This window comes from Oncorhynchus kisutch, linkage group LG26 (assembly GCF_002021735.2).
Source record: "Oncorhynchus kisutch isolate 150728-3 linkage group LG26, Okis_V2, whole genome shotgun sequence".
NCBI lineage: Eukaryota > Metazoa > Chordata > Actinopteri > Salmoniformes > Salmonidae > Oncorhynchus > Oncorhynchus kisutch.
The window spans coordinates 24480522-24507374 of NC_034199.2; the positions used below are offsets into that span (position 1 = coordinate 24480522).

Below are 26853 nucleotides of genomic sequence, written 5' to 3' on the forward strand. Positions count from 1 at the left end.
CAGATGGTTGTTATTCAGCAGCGATAATGTTGAGACAAGGAGAGGAGATACTGAATAATTGTTTTTCAAAGAAAACCTGTCCTATACCCTACACTCAGCCTCAGAGATGAAGGATGAAGGCCCCATGCCATTTAATCACTGTCTCTTAACCCAGTCCCCTAGATTAAGGCAAAGTTCTGTTTCTACATGGTCTACTCACAACACAATATCAACAATGGAGATTAAAACAAATCATGAGAGATTTTAGATTCCATTCATGCATTTGGGGCAGCCACACAGAACAGGCCCTTGTCTGTACTGCTCAAATACATTATGGACCTGCGCTCGTCAAATATTACCTTACAAAAGCACACCATACATCTTTCTTTGTGAAATTGACAGCATTCCACTCTTACGGGCTGAGGACACAACACAATTAGTACAAGCAGAGTGGATGAGGCAGAGACTAAGGGGTGTGTCTGAAATGGAACCCTATCACCTAAATAGTGCACTACTTTTGGCCATAGTGCATTATTGTAGGGAATAAGATGCCACTTCAGACGCAACCACATGCATGAAGGAAAACGCCAACCTGACCAAGAGAAACGCTCAAAAGAGACCATCTAATATGAAGAATAATGTGTCGCATTCTGTAGCCAGATTAAAGACAAGACATAATAAGGGTATGTTTCGTAACTCCGAGGGAGCAGTCATGTTCAGTCAAAAACATCTGATTTGAATTTGAAAAAGGGACACGTCAATTTGAAAACGTCAGCCTCCAAATAGTATAATCTACAACATGATGTCATTTTTACACAGCTGCACAGTACCCTACCATATTTTTTGTCTAAAAACTTGCGTAAAAACGAGATAAACAAGAACATACACACCGAGTGTACAAAGCATTAAGAACACCTGCTCTTTCCATGACATAGACTGACCAGGTGAAAGTTATGATCCCTTCTTGATGTCACTTGTTAAATCTACTTCAATCAGTGTAGATAAAGGCGAGCCAATTGAGACATGGATTGTGTAGCTGTTCCATTCAGAGGGTGAATGGGTACGACAAAAGATTTAAGTGCCTTTAAGTGTCAGGTGCACCTGTTTGTGTGTGTTAAGAACGGCAATGTGGCTCGTTTTTTCACTCTCAACAGTTTCCCATGTGTATCAAGAATGGTCCACCACCCAAAGGACATCCAGCCAACTTGGCACAACTGTGGGAAGCATTGGAGTCAACATTGGCTTGCATCCCTGTGGAACGCTTTTGACACCTTGCAGAGTCCATGCCCCGACGAATTGAGTCTGTTCCTAGGGCAAAAGGGGGTGCAACTCCATATTAATGTTTTGTACACTCAGTGTATATGTTTTATTGTCACATATACACTGTAGATTCTAGAAATACAGCATGTTTCTGTAGTCAGGTGTTCCAGTAATATGCTGTAAATTGGTATTTAAGTAAAGGTCCTGTAAATCTACAGGCTTTTGTGCTGTCAGTATTTTACTGTATGAATTACAGGACATTTTTGACAGTTTAGATGATGCTGAAGCCAATCAGTAATGTCTGTAGAATCTTTCCCCTGCTCAGCTGAGTAACTTTACTCACCCTGTTAGCAGCAACACAAACACACACACCAACAGTACAGTGGATACATGGACAAAATGGCACTTTAGATGGCAACAGAGCACATACACTGTACACAACAGGTCAATGATATGCAACACAAGTTGTTGTGTCGTCAGTTTTCTGCAGAGACCGAGCTGTTTTTGAAAAAGCAAGGATGCACCTCTAAAAGAGACAAAGGCAGTCTACCATGATTACAAATGAGCTGGATCCAGACTAACAGCCTAAATATACAGTAACAGTACCTCCCTAATACCCCACATTACTTACTTTCATTATCGCTGCTGTCTTCGGTAAGGTTGGGTTGGTTTGGTAGCAGTTGAGTCTGGCCTCCAATCCACATCCAATCCAGTCTGGCTAAGACCATTATGTAGCAACACCGTATTTACAATGTCCGTCATGAAATACATAGTCCACAGCACAGCAAACAGATGATACTCGAAGAAAGATCAGCATTTACAGGCACGCACTTATAGTCCACAACAGAGTTTCTCATCATCAGGACATTGACAACACTAATAATAAGAACATCATCGGCATTGTAAAAAAAAAACAAAGCAACGTGAAAATAAGTAGAAACTTTGCAAATGGTATTACTAATACCTGTTCCTCAAGCTACTGCACTGCAACCCCATAGCGTATCATTCAGGAATACACCCCCTACCAACACATAACCCTTTAATTCCACCCTGATGTTAGTTCCCATCCTATATCAGGGGTTCAACAGTAAAAATGAATGCAAGCTGTTTTAATGAGTCCCAGATGATAACGAAATAACTACATAGGCTACATACCATTAAATGAAACATTGTTTTCCATCACTTGGGACAAAATGCTAATGAAAAACAGTGCTATTATATTTCCATTATTTTCTTTAGTTTTTCAACTATTGAACAGTGTATAACTGTCATTTTCCTTTGGGTATGTTGGGTATTCATTCTCCATAGGCCATGAGTATTTTCCCTACAGGTTTGATCTACCCATCAACATACAGTAGGTTAGTTTAACTAGATAATACATCTCTGAGCCAATTGGACTTGACATTAGCATTACAGTCATGGTCTTGTGTTGACTTCCCTATTGACTGTGGGTGCATCTCTCCTAGCCTTGGGCGGTAATACCGGGGGAATTTTGAAATTCCGACGGTATGATTTCGAATACCGTAAATATATAAATGCTACGCCACTGCTTATAACTATATGTTAAATAAGTCAATCCCCTCCTGGATCCTGCCCAAATTTGTTTTGTGAGTAAAAAAATAAGAATTGTTTAAATGTTTTGTTGGTGTTGTTTTTTGCTTTTGAAAATAAATAGCCCCCCTTGTGTGCAATGCCGGTAATAACTTGTATCCCGGTATGGTACAGGAATGGTAGGAAGGTTTGAAAATCTGGATACCGCCCAAACCTAATCTCCCCCATACTTAATGACCACAGGTTAATGGTTTCCCCTATAGAAATGACTAAACCGATCACATAACCACATATCTCTCTGGTCTCCCCTGTCCCCCAGTCAGTCAGTGGTCCCTCCCTCAGCACGCCCCATAGTGCTGACTGTGGTGTAACTAAACTTGGACATGGACACCCCCAAAGCCATTGCGTCCTCCTCTCCATCCCGCAGCCCTTGGCGTCGGCAGGGAGGGCGACAGCAGCAGGCAAAGGTGGCAAGCAGAGACTTGCGGAAGCGAGTGTTCATGAAGCAGTAGATGATGGGGTTAACGCAGGCCGAGGTGTAGGACAGTAGGTGGATGAAGGAGATGGGGGCACCAGAGAGGGCACGGCGGGCAGAGGCTGGGTGGAAAGCCTTCCAGGTGTTGGCGCAGTATAGTGGCATCCAGCACAGGAAGAACAGAGCCACGATCACCACCAGCATCCGGATCACACGCTTCTTGGCTAGGAGCTTGGCCTCTGAGGAGTTGCTGCGGGCATGCTCCACTTTGGATGTGCTCGCTGTAGATGATGTCAGAGTGGACATCTCCATGGAGTGTGGACGCTTGGAGACCTGGACGTAGCAACCATCGCCGTCGTCGCTGCCGCAAGACACGGTGCCGGTCAGGCCATTCTTTAGACCTGTGAAGGGGCGAGCAAAGAAGAGGTTAAGTAGAGGCCCAAAACTGTGGTGAGGGGTCAGATCAATTACGTTCCGTAACTAATCATTTCAGAAGTTCACAAAAGTCTATGATCCATTTAACACCCCATACATCTGAATTGAGGCAAAACGAGACACACACACACACACACACACACACACATCCCCTGCTTATCTGTACTTTCCACCTGTACCAGGTTTCTTCTCTTCCGTGTCTGATAATTGGCACAATTAAAGATCCCAGTGGAAATTGTTTCTGTGAATCATGCCTCTTAAAAACAATCGCTCACCTTAATTGACACGGCGATGAATCACCAAAAAACCTGCGTCATCTTACATCTGAGGGCTAATGTGCATTCTCTCTTTCTCTATATCACAACTCCCCTTGTCCCTCACTCTCTCATATTGGGCCGACAGATGGTGAAGGCGACGCATACTGCCATCAGCCAGTTTCATCCTCTAATGAAGCATCAGCAGCAAATACACTCTGCACATTTGATCATCCCAGCTATTTCACTTAGGGGCCGATTACAACCTGAGTTAAACATGCTTAAATGGAACATCATTTCCTTTTTATGCACCTTTCCCTCTACGCGTATTCTGACCTTGAACAGGTACGAGAATAGCATACTATTCACCCACTAGATTAAAGAAGTTAAGGTGTGGCAGAGGTGCGTCTATAGATACGCCATATTTTGACCTTGACTTAATTCCCTAATAATTCCACCACCTTTGCCCACAGTGAAAAGATGAATAAGGTCAAGCAACCTGTTGGTTCCAGGTGGAACAACATCTACTTTTTTTTTACGATAAAAATAACACCGTTCTCCATGCAGTGTAATTTACAAATTGATAGTAGCTATTGATAAGAGCTAGGTAAATGAGTAAGCCATTTGGATAAGGGGATTGTAAATATAAATTGCAATTGTTTTTTTATCTATTTTATCTTGTGATCGCTGGAGACAAATGTGAAACCAGCTACATGGCAGCAGACTGAAGCATATCAACATAGCACCTTTTCCACAGTGAAGTTTATGAAATGCTGGCCTTATAACTTGCAGATATGAAATGTGGAAACCCAAGCTATAGGCTTCTGTAGCCATGTGCAAATGCCAGTATAATGCCAACCTACCAAGTTGATTTATGATTTCTAGAATATTTTAATGATATTGTATAATTATATTCCCAGACCTTTCACTGTATTTTTTACATTTTGTATTATGTTAAATATTAGCCACCATCAGTTATACCAACATACATTAATAACTGTCACTTTAGTGTTAGTTTCCTTACATTTTGCATCATCCCATTACATTGTTCGTTTACCTTTCTTTCCTCACATTTGTGTGGTTGTTCCTGAGGATTTCTAACAACGGATTACAAGTTGTGCAATCATTTGGAACATGTAACCTTTTTGAATCCTTTTGGAACGTAGTCCACACGTAGCAGTTTAAACCCTGGAGCCTGGTTTATAGTTCCCTATGACTGAACAGTTGTCATCACAGTTCTATGGTTAGTGAGGATTATTAAGGTAGATATATAGGAATACTGGTCAATGCCTATTGTACACTTTAATCACTTTACAATATTTAATGGAAGGAAGCAATTGAATATAGCTACCCTCAGGATATATATTATGTTCATCAACATATTTTGTGTGTAAAGGCTCTCTAAACCATTTTTGAAAATTCATAAATACTTTCCTAACCCTAAATATTATACAAGATCAGAGTATCTACCAATTGGTACTGAAAAGGAGACAAATGTGCATGTTTAGATGGTTTCTTTCATTGATCCCTATTCTGAACCCGTTTTCTCAATATATATTCTAGTTTGTCTTTCTAGAAAATTCTAACATGAGAATTGAAGTTAATGGAACACCATATTTAAAGGAATGGCTTTAGATACAGTAAATGTACTGAAAACCCTATTGAATGAAAACTCCTTGAGAAAATCAGTTGGACAGAAAGTGGGAGAGTTTTCAGCAGTTGAATTCAATGAATTCAGTGCGTGCCATGGAGCCCCACCTGCAAAGCCTGTTACGCACCTGCATATAGTAAGTTTGAATACCAACATCTAAGAAGTGCTTAAATCAAAACGTGTAAAAAAGGATTTGATTTTGTAAATATGAATTGAGCCCTTTCATACTGACTAAAGAGTATTTTGCTCACACCTGCAACACATTACCATGATTGTACTGCTAATAAAATGTTTATTCTGTGTGACCATAATTAGGATTATCATGCTGATAAAACAGAGAGAGAGAGAGAGAGAGAGAGAGTGCACTCAAATCCAAGATAATCTGGATCATAATTAAAACATCTGGGAAGCAGTAATGGGCAGAAACTAGAAGATACAGAATATGTTCAGTACTACAATTCTGACATTTGTTGTTCATGCCAATTCCGCATTCTGTCTTCTCACTTACCCAGCTGCTGAAAGAAGTGAATACATGTGTGAATAATTAAATAGCCGTAATAAAGGACTCACTGGGGGATGATGTCTTCTGACCCAGCTCAAACTGGATTCCCCGGTACAGCTCTCTGGAGATCAGTCCATAGGCTACGATCATCACCACACCCGGAACAACAAAGAGCGTAAGCAGCAACATCATATTCCTGGGACACACACAGGAACTGGGATTAACAAGTCAGTTGTACCTTACCCCTCTAATAATTAAGGTTAGGATTTTTGGAGGATAAGCTGATCCTAGATCTGTGCCTGAGGACAGCTTCCACAAGGAGTACTGATATTTTATTTTTTATTTGACCTTTATTTAACTAGGCAAGTCAGTAAAGAACAAATTATTATTTACAATGACGGCCTACCCGGCCAAACCCTAACCTGGACAATGCTGGGCCAATTGTGCACTGCCCCATGGGACACCCAATCACAGCCAGGTTGTGATACAGCTTGGAATCTAACCAGGTTCTGTAGTGATGCCTCTAGCAGTAAGATGCAATGCCTTAGACCACTGTGCCACTCGGGAGCCCATGATAGATGCATAAAAGGGCTTGCTCACGGGAGACTTCCAGAAAGAGGTTAGGTAGAGGAAGTTCTTGAATATCTATGCTGGGATACAACCGGTGGAGACATGACATAATGGTTACTACCAATGTTTCCTCTAAGCTGTGCGAGTGTGCGGGCTTGCAGCTCCCCTTGGACTGCCATGCAGAAGAAACATCAGCCCGTGCTGAGAAGCATTAGATTGAACTCCTCATCTTTCTAGTTTTCCCCTTTAGTTAAGACTATCAATGTTTCCCTCTACGGTGGGAATTGCCAATATTAGCCACTTTCAATGCAACATACCAAAACAAAACGAACTTAGCAAGAGTATGCAAATCTATCTATGCAAGAGATTTTATTGTAGGGAGAATGCACCAGAGTAGTATTCTATTGCATTGACAGGCACAACTCAGCCCGTACTCTACAGACCGGTGCAGTATAACCAATCAAAGCTGCAGTACCCCTATATGCAAATAGACCATTGCTATATATGGTCTGTGCCATTCACTTTGAACTGGACTGTGTTTACAGCATGAGTGGTCGTGAGTAGATGCACTTGTTGTGAGATGAAAGCGAGAGCTGCATGTAGCCATGTGTGCACATTTGTTCATATTCTTTACTAGTAAGGGAGTTATTAGCCGAGTTATAGCTCATTTCTAGTCAGCAATGGGGAGTAGTTGCTTCCTACAAGAGCACAAAACGTGTGCATTTCTAGCCATCTTTGAAAAGTCAGGTAAAGAGCATTTTTTCTATCTAAAAGGGGCAGGGCTATATTTTGAGGCAGGCTTGAATAAACTAAGTAGCCAATAGACAGAGGGTAGCATAATTTGTCTGATTCTCTGTAATAAATGTATGGGAATAATAATGAGCTTTATTTTGTAAAGGGGTTTCTTGCATCAAACAACACATTTTCATCATGACTAAACTAGGTAAAGCTCCGCCTTATCTCAGCTCACTGCTCACTGGTCACGATGGCAACACCCATCCGTAGCACGCGCTCCAGCAGGTGTATCTCACTGATCATCCCAAAAGCCAACACCTCATTTGGCCGCCTTTCGTTCCAGTACTCTGCTGCCTGTGACTGGAACGAATTGCAAAAATCGCTGAAGTTGGAGACTTTTATCTCCCTCACCAACTTCAAACATCAGCTATCTGAGCAGCTAACCGATCGCTGCAGCTGTACATAGTCTATTGGTAAATAGCCCACCCTTTTCACCTACCTCATCCCCATACTGTTTTTATTTATTTACTTTTCTGCTCTTCTGCACACCAATATCTCTACCTGTACATGACCATCTGATCTTTTATCACTCCAGTGTTAATCTGCAACATTGTAATTATTTGCCTACCTCCTCATGCCTTTTGCACACATTGTATATAGACCCCCCCTTCGTTTTCTACTGTGTTATTGACTTGTTAATTGTTTACTCCATGTGTAACTCTTTGTTGTATGCTCACACTGCTATGCTTTATCTTGGCCAGGTCGCAGTTGCAAATGAGAACTTGTTCTCAACTAGCCTACCTGGTTAAATAAAGATGAAATAAAAAAAAATAAAAAAAAACAGGTTATTGTCAAGCCCTACATATCTTTTCCTAAAGTTTCATAGAATGTAGGCCAACCACACATTGGCTGCTGCTGTAGGCTGAATTATAGAACAGCTGTTTCCATAAATGTTGTGGGATGCATTTTCACCATTGTTTTTGATGGTAGGCCACTCTGATAGGCCTACATTGTTATCAAATAACCACAGTAGCCTACTTCGCCATTGTTATTGGTAACTTAAAGCAGGTACAGCCTCAGTGTTCACAATAAACGCATGCCAGAAGTTGCACAGAATGTTCACAATGTTCGAGTTTATGCTCAGTAGATCTGAAATTTGCTGGGTGCTGAAAAAAATTACAAGGAATATTGGTTACTACTCTAACACTATAGAAGACACCACGATGTTGTTTCTTATACTATCCATTCCAACCAGTTGTCATCATGAAGGACAAAATATCTGGAAAGAGGAACTCTAAATACATTTGTAAGCGTAATGTCTTGATTGTGAATATTCTATATATTATACTCTCTTCTCCAGAGGACACGTGGGACTTAGAATAAAATAACTCACAGGTTACAACAGATAAACTATTTTGTCTTGTATTAGTTCTCCTTCACAAGAACAGCCAAGAATCTCACATCGACATAATAGCTCCTTCTCCTTGACTCTGACACAAGCAGGTGGCTTCTGGGAATAATTAAGTGCTTCACACTAAAAGCCTTAAACGGGTACAATCAATACTAGTGACTAAATACAATTTCAGAATACAAGTAATAGTGCCAAAACCAAGGCTACATCTTCCTAGAAACATTGATCTGGTGAATTGAGAATGGGAATTGTTCGAATTTAACTACCGCTCTGGGGAAAGTCACATGAATGATAGCCTTAATAGCTCATTGAAAAAATGTTGGGTTTTCCTTTGAAGAGTTACCACGGCCATTATAATTATATTCCTCAATCATAAGAGAGCCGGTAGCAGTTTAGAATCATTTGATTTGCATGCATTTTCCGTTGCAATAATTGTTCTTATTTTTGGTTCGTAGTGTTCTAGACTTTGTAACTCACAATTAAACCCTGAGTGGAAGAAAAGGTAAAGAGAACGTTTTGTGCATTTGATTCCTCTCAATAGTGGTTTCAAATGGATGTCTGACAACCGAGAGGTTGGAGAGGAACCCCAGAGAGCCCTGTGAATGACAGCACTGGATGTTAACACACAGTGGAAGACAGAACACACTTAACAAGTTAACATTTAAATGTATGGTTGATTTAGGTCAGAGTTCCTCAGAGAGCGGGGATGAGGGATGAAGGATGAGGAGATGAGGAAGGAAAGGTTGAGAGAGACAGACGGACAGACAAACAGATGGAGAAGGGATGAGGAGGCAATAGAAAGAGGGCTATGAAGAAGAGGGAGAAGAAGAATTAGAGGGTTAGAGAGATCGTAAGATGTGAAAGAGAGTAAGGGGTTGAGAGGTTAGCGAGGCCGAGAGCGGAGTTAGTACTGGTGGAGATACTAGAGGGCGATGCATAAACCGTGAGACACTAGGCTACCCCTGAGCCTGCTTTGGAGGGAAAGACCCAAACAAAACAAAACTGTTGAGGTGTGTTTCTCTCTTAAGGCTCTCTTACTGACTATAACAATGGCAGTCGGTGCCATTTAAGATGAGGAAGGATTTTCATTTTTTTAATGAGCATGGCCTTATTTCTATTACAGCATATTGGATGACTGTTATTCATATTCCATTCACCTAGTTCAATGTAACATCATTGATACTCAACTTTCCCATATACCCATCATGAGGTTACTAGAACCTAGCCTAGGAATGAAAGTTTACAGCATAGGTGCACACAGGTCGAGAGAAAGATTTGAGGTGACAGACATTGACAGATGGACAGACAGTGACACATTCTATACTGCCTTGCACACACTTGCCTGCATCTAGCTGACCTAGGCTGTAATCATTAGTCCAACAGTTGCAAATGAGAATTTCTATTGAAAAAATTCAGGTATGTTTATCCCCGTTTCGTTACGTTTGCTTCCATTTAAGAAACGTTTTTCAACAGAATCTATGGAATGAATACACCCCTGATCAAACGCAAATAGTTCACTTTCATAGCCACAGAAACAGCCAGTTGTATTCCTTCTCACATCTACGTGGTCTCCTCCTCTCACCTTTCCCTTTGCCCGTGGACTTCAATGCACAACACATCAGCTGTCTGTGACCAGGCAAAAAAAAACTTTCCAAAATCAAAACTTCATATCATAACCGCTACAGACAGCCTACATTGTTGTCACCACATTGGCTAAAATAACATAGCTGATAGAACTAATGCATTAGTAAACCCGCTACAATCATGCAGTACAGTGTACAGACAGTACGTAGTTTAGCAGTTACACGGCGGGCAATAATTTAGTCAAACCAAAAGCTTACCTGGAAGAGTTCCAGTGTTGAATAGTCATAGCCAGCTTGCTAACATAGCATCCATCTGGATGAGCTGGGTGTTTGAGTTGGCAAAACTGGCTAGCTGCATTTGCTAGCTAAGTAAGTGAAAGTGAAAAAAAGGACAAAAAAGGTGACTAACCCCATTCCGTACAAAGGCTGCAATGACAACTAATGGGACTGTAGCGACTGTGTTAACATCAACATCTGGGGTGTGAACTACGTTTCTATTCAAGCATTGATTGACATGGTAATGGCTCAATAGTATTGGAGAAAAGTTTAAAAAACTGACCCCTCCAACGCTGTACATTAAATTGTGACGTGTCATGGCGTAACGTACAGAACGCATAAAGCAACTAATTCTGTGTCTTACAGCCTCTCTCCACCAGGTGTAGTGCTTCTCTCACTGTTTAAAAATAAGAAAGGGACAGGGTAAGGAGGATACCTAGTCATTTTTTGCGTCATCACTGCAAGCCATCATGACTCTCAAAAAGCAGCGACAGCCGCTATTTACTTCTGAAGATAACTTTAGCACCGCCCTAAAAAACAGTATATAGTTATAGTGTTTTATTTACATTTTAGAGGTGATAATGTGATAAATTGGACAGATTGGGTCTCACTTTCACTATCACGCAATAGAGTTCGCTTCCCCACCCACCGTTTTTAAAAAGGCCCGCCGGAGCTCATTGCCTTCTTGAATCATGCAGAGATGGGCATCATGAAGGCCTCGTCATTGATTTTGTTGGAAAGGGGAGATATTGTGCTTTACAATGGTCTTGATATTACAGTTGATCTGGAAGAATTATGTTTTTTGGGCTTTAAAATAAGGTCAATTATACAGACCAGCGCAATGTACAAAAGTGAGTTAGTTAACATTAGTTCTCTCTCTCTCGCTCCTCATTCATTTTTGAATACATTAATTTGTTCAAAACTGTTCAACTATTGTCTTTCTCTCCCTTTGAGTCTACTACTTACCACAGTTTATGCACTGCAGTGCTAGCTAGCTGTAGTGTATGCTTTCATTACTAGATTAATTATATGATCCTTTGATTGGGTGGACAACATGTCAGTTCATGCTGCAAGAGGTCTGATAGGTTGGAGGATGACCTCCGGAAATTGGCAGAATTACTTTGTAAGTCTATGGAATGGGGTGAGAACCATGAGCCTCTTAGATTTTGTATTGAAGTCAATGTACCCAGAGGAGGACGGAAGCTAGCTGTCCTCTGGTTACACCATAGTGCTACCCTACAGAGTGCTGCTGAGGCTAACATAGACCTGCATTGCAAAACAGTGTGATTTAATCAATTATTTGGTGACGTGAATATTTTTTTGTATAGTTTTATGTAAAAAGCATAACTTTTAAATGTTTCACTATTTTTATTTTTATGAAATTCACTGAGGAGGAGCATCCACTGGACTATAGTTGTTATTTTCTGTAGACTGGAAAGCCTCAAGTGTCTTTTTCTCACAGGACTCCACTCCACCAATAATGGGTTATGGCAGTAGGCTACCAATATAAAATATAATGAGAGAGCAGCAGTACGTCTTGTACTGTACACAGGCTGTGTCTAATACCTCCCCCAGAGGAGCCCTACAATCATCCACAATGCACCTGGTGACCTGGGATGCACTTCTACTACAATGACAAATTAATGGCTTCTCTGGTGGGAAATGGTCAGCTGGAGAACAAATTAAAATTATTTTGCTGTTGAGAGCATTTTAGTGATCGTTTTGTATTCTACTGTGAATACAAACACAATATTTCTGTATCATCAATTCATATGTGTAGGAAGATTTTCCTTTCTTCGTAAATACAGTTCCACCCAAACCCCATAAAATGAAGTATTAGGAAAACAGTAGTAAGCAAAAAGTAAGATGAGTATGAGTATGTACCCATCCACACACACCCACACTCCCCACCCAAACACACACACACACACATACACAGACACACACACTCACCAGGTCTGCTCCACCTCCCTGTGGGGCCAGATATGGCGACACATGCGTGCGATGGTGATGTTGTCCTTCAGGGGGACATGGACCAGATGGCTGAACACCGGGTAGGGACTCATGATCATGAAGGACAGCAGCCAGGTGGCAGTAATCACCCGGTAGGCATGGGAACGGGTCTGCCACGCCCGTGACTTTAGCGGGTTGCAGATGGCGCTGTAGCGCTCAATTGCTATGGCAACCAGGCTGAAGGTGGAGATACTCACGGAAACACCTGTTGGAAAATAAAGAAAATTAAACTAGATAACAAACAAAATTTAAGAGTTTAGATTATACACAGTTGAAGTCGGATGTTTACATACACCTTAGCCAACTACTTTTAAACTCAGTTTTTCACAATTCCTGACATTTAATCCTAGTAAAAATTCCCTGTTTTAGGTCAGTTAGGATGACCACTTTATTTTAAGAATGTGAAACGTCAGAATAATAGTAGAGAGGGATTTATTTCAGCTTTTATTTCTTTCATCACATTCCCAGTGGGTCAGAAGTTCACATACACTCAATTAGTATTTGGTAGAATTGCCTTTAAATTGATTAACTTGGGTCAAACGTATCGGGAAGCCTTCCACAAGCTTCCCACAATAAATTGGGTGAATTTATGGCGGTTTTGGAGCAGTGGCTTCTTCCTTGCTGAATGGCCTTTCAGGTTCTGTCGATATAGGACTCGTTTTACTTTCGATATAGATAGTTTGTACTTGTTTCCTCCAGCATCTTCACAAGGTCCTTTACTGTTGTTCTGGGATTGATTTGCTGTCATGCCCTGACCTTCGATATCTCTGTTTTCTATATATTTTGGTTAGGTCAGGGTGTGACTAGGGTGGGTACCCTAGGTTTTTGTATGTCTAGGTTTTTCATATGTCTATGGGTTTTGAATGTCTAGGGATTATGTATGTCTATGTTGGCCTGATATGGTTTTCAATCAGAGACAGCTGTTTATCGTTGTCTCTGATTGGGGATCATATTTCAGGCAGGCCTTTTTCCCACTTTCTGGTGTGGGATCTTGACTATGTGTAGTTGCCTGTCAGCACTCTATTGTATAGCTTCACGTTTAGTTTCTTATTTTGTCAGTTTGTTTGGTGTTCATTCTTTTAATAAAGAGAATGTACGCATACAACACTGCGCCTTGGTCTCCTTCATACGACGAACGTGACAGAAGATCCCACCAAAAATGGACCAAGCAGCGTGTTCAGGAGGAATGGACCTAGGAGGAGATTCTGGAGGGAAAAGGACCCTGGACGCAGGCCGGAGAGTATCGCCAACCTAAGGAGGAGATAAGAGGCAGCAAAAGCGGAACGGCGACGATACGAGGAGATAGCTCAACGGAGCAAGCATGAGAGGCAAAATTTAGGGGGGAGAGCAGTCGGCGGAGCCGAGGAGCGAACCAGAGCAAGTCAGGGAGTCGGATGAGGAGCTCGACACAAGATTCCGGGGAGAGGTGCTAGCTTTGAGAGCGCTGCAGAGCGGGCGTGCTGAGGTGCATGTCATCAGCCCAGTGCCACCTGTACCGGTCCCACGCATCAGATCTCCAGTGCGCCTCCACAGTCCAGTACGTCCTGTGCCTCTTCCCCGGACTCGCCCTGAGATGCGTGTCATCAGCCCAGTGCCACCTGTACCGGTCCCAAGCATCAGACCTCCAGTGCGCCTCCACAGTCCAGAGCTTCCGGCGACAGTTCCCAGTCCAGAGCTTCCGGCGACAGTTCCCAGTCCAGAGCTTCCGGTGACAGATTCCAGTCCAGAGATTCCAACGACGGTCCACAATCCGGAACCTCCAACGTCGGTCCACAGTCTGGAAACTCCTGCGATGGTCCACAGTCCGGAACCTCCAGCGACGGTCCCCAGTCCGGGGCCTCCAGCGACGGTCCCTAGTTCGGGACCTCCAGCGACGGTCCCCAGTCTTGGGTCTCCATCGATGGTCCCCAGTCTGGGACCTCCATTGACGAGCTGCAGTCCAGAGTCTTCAGCGAAGAGCTGCAGTCCAGATCCTCCCGTGGTGGTTCCCAGTTCTGAGCCTCCGGCGATGATCCACGGTCCGGTTACACAGAAGCGGAGGGATCAGTGTAGGGAGCGGGGACTGCGTCCTGTACCGGAGCCACCACCGAGGGTAGATGCCCACCTGAACCCTCCCCTATAGGTTCAGGTTTGTGGCCGGGAGTCCGCACTTTTGGGGGCGGGGGTACTGTCATGCCCTGACCTTAGATATCTCTGTTTTCTATATATTTTGGTTAGGTCAGGGTGTGACTAGGGTGGGTACTCTAGGTTTTTGTATGTCTAGGGTTTTGTATGTCTAGGGGTTTTGTATGTCTATGTTGGCCTGATATGGTTCCCAATCAGAGACAGCTGTTTATCGTTGTCTCTGATTGGGGATCATATTTCAGGCAGGCCTTTTTCCCACTTTCTGGTGTGGGATCTTGACTATGTGTAGTTGCCTGTCAGCACTCTATTGTATAGTTTCACGTTTCGTTTGCTATTTTGTTCGGTGATCATTCTTTTAATAAAGAGAATGTACACATACGACGCTGCACATTGGTCTCCTTCATACGACGAACGTGACATTTGCACTTTTCGCACCAAAGTACATTCATCTCTAGGAGACAGAATGCGTCTCCTTCCTGAGCGGTATGACGGCTGCGTGGTCCCATGGTGTTTATACTTGCATACTATTGTTTGTACAGATGAATGTGGTACCTTCAGGTGTTTGGAAATTGCTCCCAAGGATGAACCAGAGGAGGTCTACAATTATTTTTCTGAGATCTTCCCTGACTTCTTTTGACTTTCCCATGATGTCAAGCAAAGTAGCACTGAGTTTGAAGGTAGGCCTTGAAATACATCCACAGGTACACCTCCAATTGACTTAAATTATGTCAATTAGCCTATCAGAAGCTTCTAAAGCCATGTCATCATTTTCTGGAATTTTCCAAGCTGTTTCAAGGCACAGTCAAATTAGTGTATGTAAACTTCTGACCCACTGGAATTGTGATACAGTGCTAACTGACTTGCCAAAACTAAAGTTCATTACCAAGAAATTTGTGGAGTGGTGGAAAAATGAGTTTTAATAACTCCAACCTAAGTGTATGTAAACTTCTGACTTCAGCTGTATGTAAGTGTATGTATATACAGTTCAAGTCGGAAGTTTACATACACTTCGGTTGGAGCCATTTAAACTCATATTTCAATCACTCCACAAATTTCTTGTTAATAAACTATAGCTCTCGCAAGTCGGTTAGGACATCTACTTCGTGGATGACACAAGTCATTTTTTCAGCAATTGTTTAAGTCTTAAAGTTCAAACTTTTCAAACCAGTCCCCCATTCTTACCCATGAGGTAAGCCACTATCTTGCACATGGTGGGCCCAAAGATGAAGTCCTCCAGGAGGTTGGGTATGAGGGTGAAGGGCATGCAGAAGATGGCCATCATCAGGTCGCTGACCGCCAGGGACAGCAGGAAGGAGTTGGTGACCGTCCTCATGCGCTTGTTGACCGTCAGGACCACAATGATTAGCAGGTTGCCAAACACACTGAGGAGGAAGATTACCGAGTAGAGCAGGATACGCAGCGAGTCCACCTCTGGAGGGAGGTGGAGATGGAGGAGAGAGGAGGATAAAAAAGAGAGAGATAGAGAGGGGGTATAAAAGAAAGAGGGGGGAGCATGAGAGAGAGGGGTTGACAAACAGAGGTGGAGATAAAAAAACATGTTAGATTCAAAACCTGATCGAAGCAATAAAATCCCACAGTTCACAATCCATCACAGTATTTGTGTTGTGTTCTTCAGCCACAGGTGGTTAGATACATGGTTATTATGTCATGTCACCAGAACACTACTCTTCCCCCTGCCAAGCCTGGAGGAGGTCAGGTAAATTCTTTATAGAAGCCCATCGAGCGAGAAAGTGAGTGAGGACAGGAGCCCTGGTCCAGTTTAACAGATTAATCAGCACTGTTGAACATACAGCTCAATACAATCACCCTGTTTCACTGTGTTTCTATTGATTTCTAGATCTAACTGGCTTCTGGGTGTACCATAGTGATAGTGGTGGGAGGGAGTGTGTGTGTGCATGTGTGTGTGTGTGTGTGTGTGTGTGTGTGTGTGTGTGTGTGTGTGTGTGTGTGTGTGTGTGTGTGTGTGTGTGTGTGTGTGTGTGTGTGTGTGTGTGTGTGTGTGTGTGTGTGAGGAAGGAAGGTAAATGAAAAAGAGAAATAATTCCAGTCCTTATTGACTACCTTAAAGGTACTTCTTCTGGTCTGGAAAGCAACTTCTACTTTATCTCCATGGGACACCATTCACTTACAGACCATGGCCTAATGCACGCAATGAATTACACAATTACATTTCCAACGGGGTCGGTTAGTGATGAGAAAGTAATTGTGAAGAGAAGAACGTTTCTCATAATGATTCATTAAAAGGGATAAGGAATGTTAATTGGAGAGAAGTGCTGATAGTGTACAGTAAAACACTATTTGAATGTCACAGAGTATGTTATCATGTATGTCTCTGACACAAACTCACTGTGGGCCAGATCAGATCTAGGTCAGCACAACTCAAATATTAATGGGATTATAACATACTTACATATCTATGTAGAGTTTATGCAACCTCCTTTTTCAAACAAATGTCCTACCTACTGTATCAATGCTTTCTCTACCTTTCTGTTCCACATACATTCCACTGACATACTACCCACTGGGCACACACTGGTTGAATCAACGTTGTTTCCACATCATTTTAATGAAATTAAGTTGAACCAATGTGGAATAGATGTTGAATTTGACATCTGTGCCCAGTGGGTATCTCCCTCCCCTCCACTGACTCTGGCAAAGAGTCCATGTTCTCTCCTCTTAGTATTTGGGTGGTCAAATTATAGGAGAGCCAGCATGAGCTCTGAGGATTAGGATCCCCAGTGGGTTGTATCCTGTTAGTGCCCCATCTTCCTCTGTATAAAAAACCTCCAGTCCGTTCCACCATGTTGCTTTCACCTGCAAAATTATCAGACCAGTGAAGGGGAGTCAATGAGGGAGGGAATAGATCAAAGCTGGGGGTGCAACTGTTTGAAATGAAATGCAGCTCAGGTTTAGAAGAGAAAGAGAGAAAGAGAAAGAGAAAGAGGTGTTTGGTTCGTCAGGTTTTAGAAGATGCAGCGACAGCAGCCCCAGGGTATTTTGGGCTCCAGCGGGTCATATCCTGTTGAAGTCCCATCTCTCTGCCTGTCACTCAAATCTCAGCCTGCCAGCCCACCCATCCCCCGCTGACACATAGACCATCTAAGCACGCTCAAGGCAACCATGCCCAAGGGATAAGAGCCGCTCTGTATGTTCAACTACAAACACTCACCCTCCGGGCCTGACAGCCTCAGGCCTGCGTGTTTGTTCATGTGTGTGTGGGTGGGTGAGTGCTCGTGTGTGCATGTTTGCGTAAACGTGGCATGTGTGTGTTTGTTGTTTGTGGTACTAGTGAGCTGACACACTGGTATTGCAGATAGGGTTTGGATTTACTCTTATGCAAGACTGCACCCCAATCAACAAACTGTCTCTGCTGCTCACTCTGATTGTCTTTCACACATACAGTACACTCTAGCTCTCATTCTCTGCATGCTATTATATCACAGCTCTCTCTCTCTCTCTCTCTCTCTCTCTCTCTCTCTCTCTCTCTCTCTCTCTCTCTCTCTCTCTCTCTCTCTCTCTCTCTCTCTCTCTCTCTCTCTCTCTCTCTCTCTCTCTCTCTCTCTCTCTCTCTCTCTCTCTCTCTCTCTCTCTCTCTCTCTCTCTCTCTCTCTCTCTCTCTCTGAGGGTCTACCCTCAGCTTATACATACAGTACTATATACATTTACGCACATAGTATATTTTACATGAGTTATCTTTTGTTTGTTTTTGCCACATATTTTTCGATCGTTCTGTGATGTTTCACAAAAGTTCTAAACCCATAGAAATTTTACGGACATAAAAAAACATCTTACATTAGTTTTTTTTGTTTTTTTTATTGTATATTTTTCACCCTTCAGATCCCCTCAACCCCTCCCATCTATCTCTGAACACTATCCAATTTTGATTTGTTTTGTTTCTATTTGCCATATTCAACTGTGCTGTGATGTTTCACAAAAGTTCTGGACCTTTCTATTCTCATAGTTCCTATAGATTGTAAATCAAATATAAACACGGAGTATTATTATAATATTGATCAATTGATTATGCCTTTTTAGATCACCCAGCAGTGCCATTTGCAGAGTGAACAGAAGGTAAATGTTGCAATTCTTCAGCCTTTCCTGAACCCACAAGCAAAAACAAGCTACATATGGACAGTGCAAAACAAGTGATCTAATGATTCTGTCCCTTCACAGCTAAATCTGCAAAGCTGGGATGGTTGTATTCCCCATACATATATTATTCTTCTGGTTGCAAGAATTTTGTATAATAATTTAAATAGAAAAACTCTGTTTTGAATCAGGCGTCGTTGTGTGTCTCAGTTCATATACCATATGCCATGGAATCGGTACGTTGAAAATCTTTTCCCAACTATTTAAAAATCTGTATGGCACAACTGTCCCATTTTTGGTCCTTCAATGAAACTTGTATTCTTTTTAATTTCTCCAAATTTTTCTTCAACCTATTTTGGTATTTAATGCAGGGTGGACAGACAAGTTCCTTACTTTCTCCCCCTTCCGCTTGCCTCTTCCATGTTTGATGTAATGCTGCAAATAGTTGGTTGTAATTTTGGATCGAGCAGACATTTCCACATATTTTTGTTAGCTGCATGCGTGACATAACCCCACCAGTGGTATTTCTGATATAATTTTCAAAGATTATACTGTTTATAAACACTCTTTCTAAAAGAGTATGTTAAAAAAAATCATATATATATATATATATATATATATATATATATATATATAGAATATGCATATAATTGACAGCTTAGGATAGAAAAAACTCTAACGTTTCCAAAACTGTAAAAATATTGTCTGTAAGTATAACAGAACTGAACGGAGCTATTTCGCCTACAAAAATAATATTTTGGGAAAAAAGGAACATTGGCTATCTAACTGGGAGTCTCGTGAGTGAAAACATCCAAAGCTCATCAAAGGTAAACGATTTAATTTGATTGCTTTTCTGATTTCCGTGACCAAATTACCTGCTGCTAGTTGGACAAAATGCTATGCTAGGCTATCGATAAACTTACACAAATGCTTGTCTAGCTTTGGCTGTAAAGCATATTTGGAAAATCTGAGATGACAGGGTGATTAACCAAAGGCTAAGCTGTGTCTCAATATATTTCACTTGTGATTTTCATGAATAGGAATATTTTCTAGGAATATTTATGTCTGTTGCGTTATGCTAATTAGTGTCAGTCGATGATTACGCTCCCTCATGCGGGATGGGGAGTCACTAGAGGTTTAAGAATGTGAAATGTCAGAATAATAGTAGAGAGAATGATTTATTTCAGCTTTCAATTCTTTGATCACATTCCCAGTGGGTCAGAAGTTTACATATCCTCAATTAGAAGTTTACATACAATCAATTAGTATTTTGTCTGTCTGGCTAGACTGTAAACTCTCCTTCCAGACTCACATTAAGCATCTCCAACAAAGCATCCTTCACTCATGCTGCCAAACACACCCTCATAAAACTGACCATCCTACCGATCCTCGACTTCGGCGATATCATTTACAAAATACCCTCCAACACTCTACTCAACAAATTGGATGCAGTCCATCACAGTGCCATCCATTTTGTCAGCAAAGCCCCATATACTACCCACCACTGCGACCTGTACACTCTCGTTGGCTGGCCCTCGCTTCAAACTCATCGCCAAACCCACTGGCTCCAGGTCATCTACAAGACTTTGCTGGGTAAAGCCCCGCCTTATCTCAGCTCACCCACCCGTAGCACGTGCTCACCCCCAAAGCCAATTCCTCCTTTTGCTGACTTTCCTTCCAGTTCTCTGCTGCCAATGAACGAACTGCAAAAATCACTGAAGCTGGAGACTCATATCTCCCTCACTAGCTTTAAGCACCAGCTGTCAGAGCAGCTCCCAGATCACTGCACCTGTACATAGCCTATCTGTTAATATCCCATCCAACTACCTCATCCCCATACTGTATTTATTTATTTATCTAGCTCCTTTGCACCCCAGTATCTCTACTTGCACATTCATCTTCTGCACATCTATCACTCCAGTATTTAATTGGTGTATTGTAATTACTTCGCCACCATGTCTATTTATTGCCTTACCTCCCTTATCTAACCTCATTTGCACACACTGTATATTGACTGTTTCTACTGTATTATTGACTGTATGTTTGTTTATTACATGTGTAACTCTGTGTTGAGTCGAACTGCTTTGCTTTATCATGGCAAGGTCGCAGTTGTAAATGAGAACTTGTTCTCAACTAGCCTACCTAAATAAAACATTTAAAAAATTGGTCGCATTGCCTTTAAATTGGTTAACTTGGGTCAAACGTTTCGGGAAGCCTTCCACAAGCTTCCCAAAATAAGTTGGGTGAATTTTCGCTCATTCCTCCTGACAGAGCTGGTGTAACTGAGTCAGGTTTGTAGGCCTCCTTGCTCGCACACGCTTTTTCAGTTCTGCCCACAAATATTCAATGGGATTGAGGTCAGGGTTTTGTGATGGCCACTCCAATACCTTTTTGTGGTCCTTAAGCCATTTTTACCACAACTTTGGAAGTATGCTTGGGGTCATTGTCCATTTGGAAGACCCATTTGCAACCAAGCTTTAAATTCCTGACTGATGTCTTGAGATGTTACTTCAATATATCCACATAATTTTCCTACCCCATGATGGCATCTATTTGTGAAGTGCACCACTACCTCCTGCAGTAAAGCACCCCCACAACATGATGCTGCCACCCCCGTGCTTCACGGTTGGGATGGTGTTCTTCGGCTTGCAAGCCTCCCCTTTTTCCTCCGAACATTACGATGGTCATTATGGTCAAACAGTTCTATTTTTGTTTCATCAGACCAGAGGACATTTCTCTAAAAAGTACAATCTTTGTCCCCATGTGCAGTTGCAAACCGTAGTCTGGCTTTTTTAACATACAGTTGAAGTTGGAAGTTTACATACACTTCGGTTGGAGTCATTTAAACTTGTTAACAAACTACAGTTTTGGCATGTCGGTTAGGACATCTACTTTATGCATGACACAAGTAATTATTCCAACAATTGTTTACAGACAGATTATTTCAAGTATAATTCACTGCATCACAATTCAAAAGGGTCAGAAGTTTATATTCACTAAGTTGACTGTGACTTTAAACAGCCTGGAAAATTCCAGAAAATTATGTCATGGCTGTTGAAGCTTCTGATAGACTAATTGACATCATTTGAGTCAATTGGAGGTGTACCTGTGGATGTATTTCAAGGCCCACCTTCAAACTCAGTGCCTCTTTGCTTGACATCATGGGAAAATCAAAAGAAATCAGCCAAGACCTCAGAATTGTTTGTTGTTGACAAGTCTGATTCATCCTTGGGAGCAATTTCCAAACGCCTGAAGGTACTAAGTTCATCTGTACAAACAATAGTATGCAAGCATAAACAGCATGGGACCAGGCAGCCTTCATATCGCTCAGGAAGGAGACACGTTCTGTCTCCTAGATGTAATGTACTTTGTTGCGAAAAGTACAAATCAATCCCAGAACAACAGCAAAGGACCTTGTGAAGATGCTGGAGGAAACAGGTACAAAAGTATTTATCCACAGTAAAACGAGTCCTATATCAACATAACCCGAATCGGCGCTCATCAAGGAATAAGCCACTGCTCCAGAACCGCCATTAAAAAAAATCTGAAAAGGACGACGTCTTTAATCTTGCGTTGTTTTATATATCAACTCATACATCCTGTACCATGGAGTCGGTACATCAAAAATCTCTTCCCAACTATTTTGCAATCTGTATGGCACAGTTGTCAACATCCTGGTCCTCAAATGAAACTGGTATGCTTTCCTGTTTATGATATTTTTTTTCCTCCGACAGTTTTGATCCTTTATATTGGGCAGACAGACTAGTTCCCTAACTCCTCCCATTACCACCTGCCTCCTCCATTTTTTGGGTAACGCTATAATCAATTGGTTGTACTCTTGGATTATGCAGACCTTCCCGTACAATTCTGATAACACCATGAAGGACATAACTCTACCATTCCAATGTACAATATAATTTAAGAACAAAATACCCATTTCAAAGATCTTTCCCAAAAGTACAGGTATTTTATCAACCAGCACATTTGAGTTCAGCCAGAATATTTGTTGTAATATTTGTTCTTTTCAGGGGGATGAAATTGAAATTGTAGCCAGCTCTGCAATGCTTGTTTGAAAAAGAGAGATACTTTGAAAAAGGTATCATTTTCAATTAATCAAAAATGAGACACGGCAATCTGCACAAAGGCAAAAAGGCCATTTTTAAACAATAGATAAGCTTTTCTTAGTAATCTACTTGAGAACCATTTAGCGCCCTTTTGAATGTGTAGCTTTTAGAGAGAGGTTTAGTGCTTTTATATTTAATCATCTCAACCCACCCAATTAATATACATTTTCTAAATAGGCACGCTTTATTTTGTCTGGTTTAGCTACCCAGATTAAGCTAAATATTTTTTGCTCATATGATTTGAAAAACAAATCATCAGGAGTAGGCATAAGTGAGTAAACTGAGATATGACTAAGGAGTTAATCAGGGCAATTTCTCCATAAATAGACAGGTATTTACCTCTCCATGGTTGCAGGATCTTGTCTATTTTTACAAGTTTTCTATTGAAATTCATTGTGGGGAGCATATTTATATATTTTGTGATTTGAATACCGAGTATGTCTACTTCACCATCAGCCCATTTTATAGGTTAACTGCAGGGTAATGTAAAAGTTGTATTTTTTGAAGATGCAATATGTAAGATTGTACACTCATCATAATTAGGTTTTAGTCCAGAGAGTACAGAAAAGTTATCTAGAGACATGGCAGGGATCTAGCTTTCATATTTAATATAAAACTTGAGTCATCCGCATACATGGACAACTTTGTTTTTAAGCCTTGGATTTCTAATCTTCTAATGTTGTTATTGGATCTGATTTTAATAGCTAGCATTTCGATGGCCATGCCGAATAGATATGGTGACATTATTTTATAAGAGAATCACCGAAATTGAAAATATCCAGGCATTTATAAATAATATCCAGACTTACTTTATCAAATGCCTTTTCAAAACCGCTATAAATACCAGGCCTGGCTTCTTAAATGTTTCATGATGTTCTATTATTTCTAGTAGTTCTCATATATTATCTCTGATGTATTGCCCATATAAAAAAACCTGTCATATCAGGATGAACAATACCTGATAAAACCCTTTTAATTCTGAGTGCTATGCATTTCGCTAATATTTTTGCATAACAACATTGTTAAGGGGCTACCAGTTTTTTAGATAGACTGGGTCTTTATATTTGCCATCTGGGTCTTGTTTTAATAATAGACAAATCAGACCTTCCTGTTGAGTCCCTTACAGACTACCATTTCTATAGGAGTAGTTAAAACAATCTAACAATGGAGCTTTTCGTATATCAAAAAGGCTTGATATACCTCTACAGGTATTGTCACGGTTTTCTTCCGTCGAAGGAGAGGAGGACCAAAATGCAGCGTAGTTCGTGTTCAACATGTTTATTGAAAGACGATAACGTGAACACTACACAAATACAAAATAACAAACGTGGCAAAACCGAAACAGTCCTATCTGGTGCAGAGAACACAAAGACAGGAAACAATGACCCACAAAGTACCCACAGAATATGGCTGCCTAAATATGGTTCCCAATCAGAGACAACGATAGACAGCTGCCTCTAATTGAGAACCAATCTAGGCAACCATAGACATACAATATACCTAGAAAGGATACATCCCCATAAACATACAAAACCCCTAGACAAGAAAAAAACCACATACATCACCCATGTCACACCCTGACCTAACCAAAATAACAAGGAAAACAAAGAATACTAAGGTCAGGGTGTGACAGGTATGCCATCAAGCCCTGGGGTTTATGCAGGCTAAAATGATTTTACAGCCTCTAAAAGTTATTCCTCTGTAATTTCACCTTTGCACTGATCTCTCTGTACATTTGTTAATTTTCAATTTTTTCTATTATTTGGAAAGAATTCCTTACTGTAATCTTCATTCAGTGGGAGAGGATGAGACAGAAAAGAGAACATCTGTGTCACGCCCTGACCTTAGATATCTCTGTTTTCTTTATATTTTGGTTAGGTCAGGGTGTGACTAGGGTGGATACGTTACTTTTTGTATTGTCTAGGTTTTTTGGTATGTCTAGGGTTTTAAAAATAAGTTGTCCTCCAGTAAACTTTGATTACATTTCCAATATCCTCATCCACGTGGAAAACCTGTAAGAGTTTTGTGAATGCCAATTAGATGAGGATCTGATCGCATTCTGTCTACTATTAATAAAACTATTTTAACCTTTGATGCAAGAGAGAAAGAGACAAGAAAGTTGTCAAGACGACTAGCTTGATTAAGTCTCCTCCATGTATATCTCACTAGGTCAGGTTTTTTAGTCTCCAAATATCCACTATTTCTAATGTGTCCATAATATTTGTGATTTCCTTAAGGGCACGGTGATGATAGTTTGTAGAGTAATTACCTTTACGGTCCATTGAGACACTTAACTCTGTCTTATAGTGTCCTACCGTAATGATTTGATCATTTGTTGCCTGTAAATTCAATAATTTAGAAAAATGTTTTCAAAGAAGTATGGATCATCCTGATTTGGATCATATAGATTAATGAGCCAAATCTCTTTTTAGTCCAATTTCATTTTCAAAAAGATCCACCTTCCTTGCAAATCATTCCTGACTATTTCCACATTCAGAATGACATTTTTCTTAATTAATATCATCACACCTTTTGAGTTCCAAGATATAGGGTTAGGGTTCGGCTTCACTACACAAAAGACAATCACAAGCTTTTTAAATCGCACCAACAAAAAACAGCCCCCTTTAAATAGAAAGCTCTGGAAATGGGTTGTTTTTGCTAATATTTAATGGACTCCAAAATTGTAATTACTTTAATTACTTTAAAAAGGCAAGAAGGTTTATTAGTAAATAAATAGATATGCCGATAGTGGACAACCTTGTTTAACTCCTCTTGACAGTTTAATACTTTCTGAGAAGTAGCCATTATTTACTATTTTACACCTGGAGTTACTATACATAACTTTAACCCATTTTATAAGAGATTCTCCAAAATTGAAATATTCCAGGCATTTAAATATAAATTCCAGTCGTACTTTATCAAAAGCCTTTTCAAAGTCAGCTATGAATACCAGGTCTGGTTTACCAGATTTTTCATAGTGTACTATTGTTTCCAGTACTAGACTTATATTATCTCCAATGTATTGTTCATGTAAAAAAAACTTTCTGATTAGGATGAATAATATCAGAGAATACCTTTTTTAATTCTATGCGCTATGCATTTTGCTAGAGTTTTGCATACAACACTGAAGTGTAAGTGACCTCATTTTTTTTTTAAATGAACTGGATCTTTATATTTACCACCTGGGTCCTGTTTCAGTAATAGTGAAATCTGACCTTCTTGTTGAGTATCTGACAATCTACCATTTTATAGGAGTGGTTAAAACATGCTAATAACTGTCCTCTGAGTACATAAAAAAAGGTTTGATATACCTCAACTGGTATGCCATCCTTACAATTAACTTCAATTGGTGGAGATGGAGGAAACAGAAACAAAAAAACACATTATTAAAGTACTTTGCTTCCTCTTTCAAAATATATTTTGGTGAGACATGGGTGACTCATTTGTAACAAGTTTCAGTACATTATTTCTGGTAGCACTTCTATGCATTTCTATGTTGAAGAAAAAAACTGATTGCATTTGTCCCCAATTTCCATCCAGTTCGCTTTATTTTTTATAATATACTACCCTTGATATTTCTTGAATAGGTTCCTCCAGTTCTTTTAGATTTTGTCTCTAACTTTTTCGATGTCTCTGTCATACAGCTTTCTATCTGTAATGTTAATCCCTCTATTTCATTTGTTAATATGAACTCTTTTTTTAACCTAAATTGCTTTTGATTTAAAGTTGAGTATTGAAATGCACTGCCTCCAAGGGCATTTTTAAAAGTGTCCCGTACAATAAGGGGACCTGCTGGAAAA

At 40.7% G+C, this 26853-nt stretch overlaps 1 protein-coding gene across 1 annotated transcript in view; it reads right to left on the minus strand.

The window, feature by feature from the left end:
• Positions 1-2241: 2241 nt before the first annotated feature.
• Positions 2242-26853, minus strand: part of LOC109871201 (cholecystokinin receptor) — a 42595-nt gene continuing 17983 nt past the window's right edge. The window contains exons 2-5 of the mRNA XM_031805944.1: positions 16002-16250; positions 12636-12900; positions 6176-6303; positions 2242-3666 (exon numbers count right to left, since the gene is read on the minus strand). Of these exons, the coding sequence (XP_031661804.1) occupies positions 3110-3666; positions 6176-6303; positions 12636-12900; positions 16002-16250 (1199 nt within the window). The 3' untranslated portion in view covers positions 2242-3109. The remainder of the gene's footprint in view (positions 3667-6175; positions 6304-12635; positions 12901-16001; positions 16251-26853) is intronic.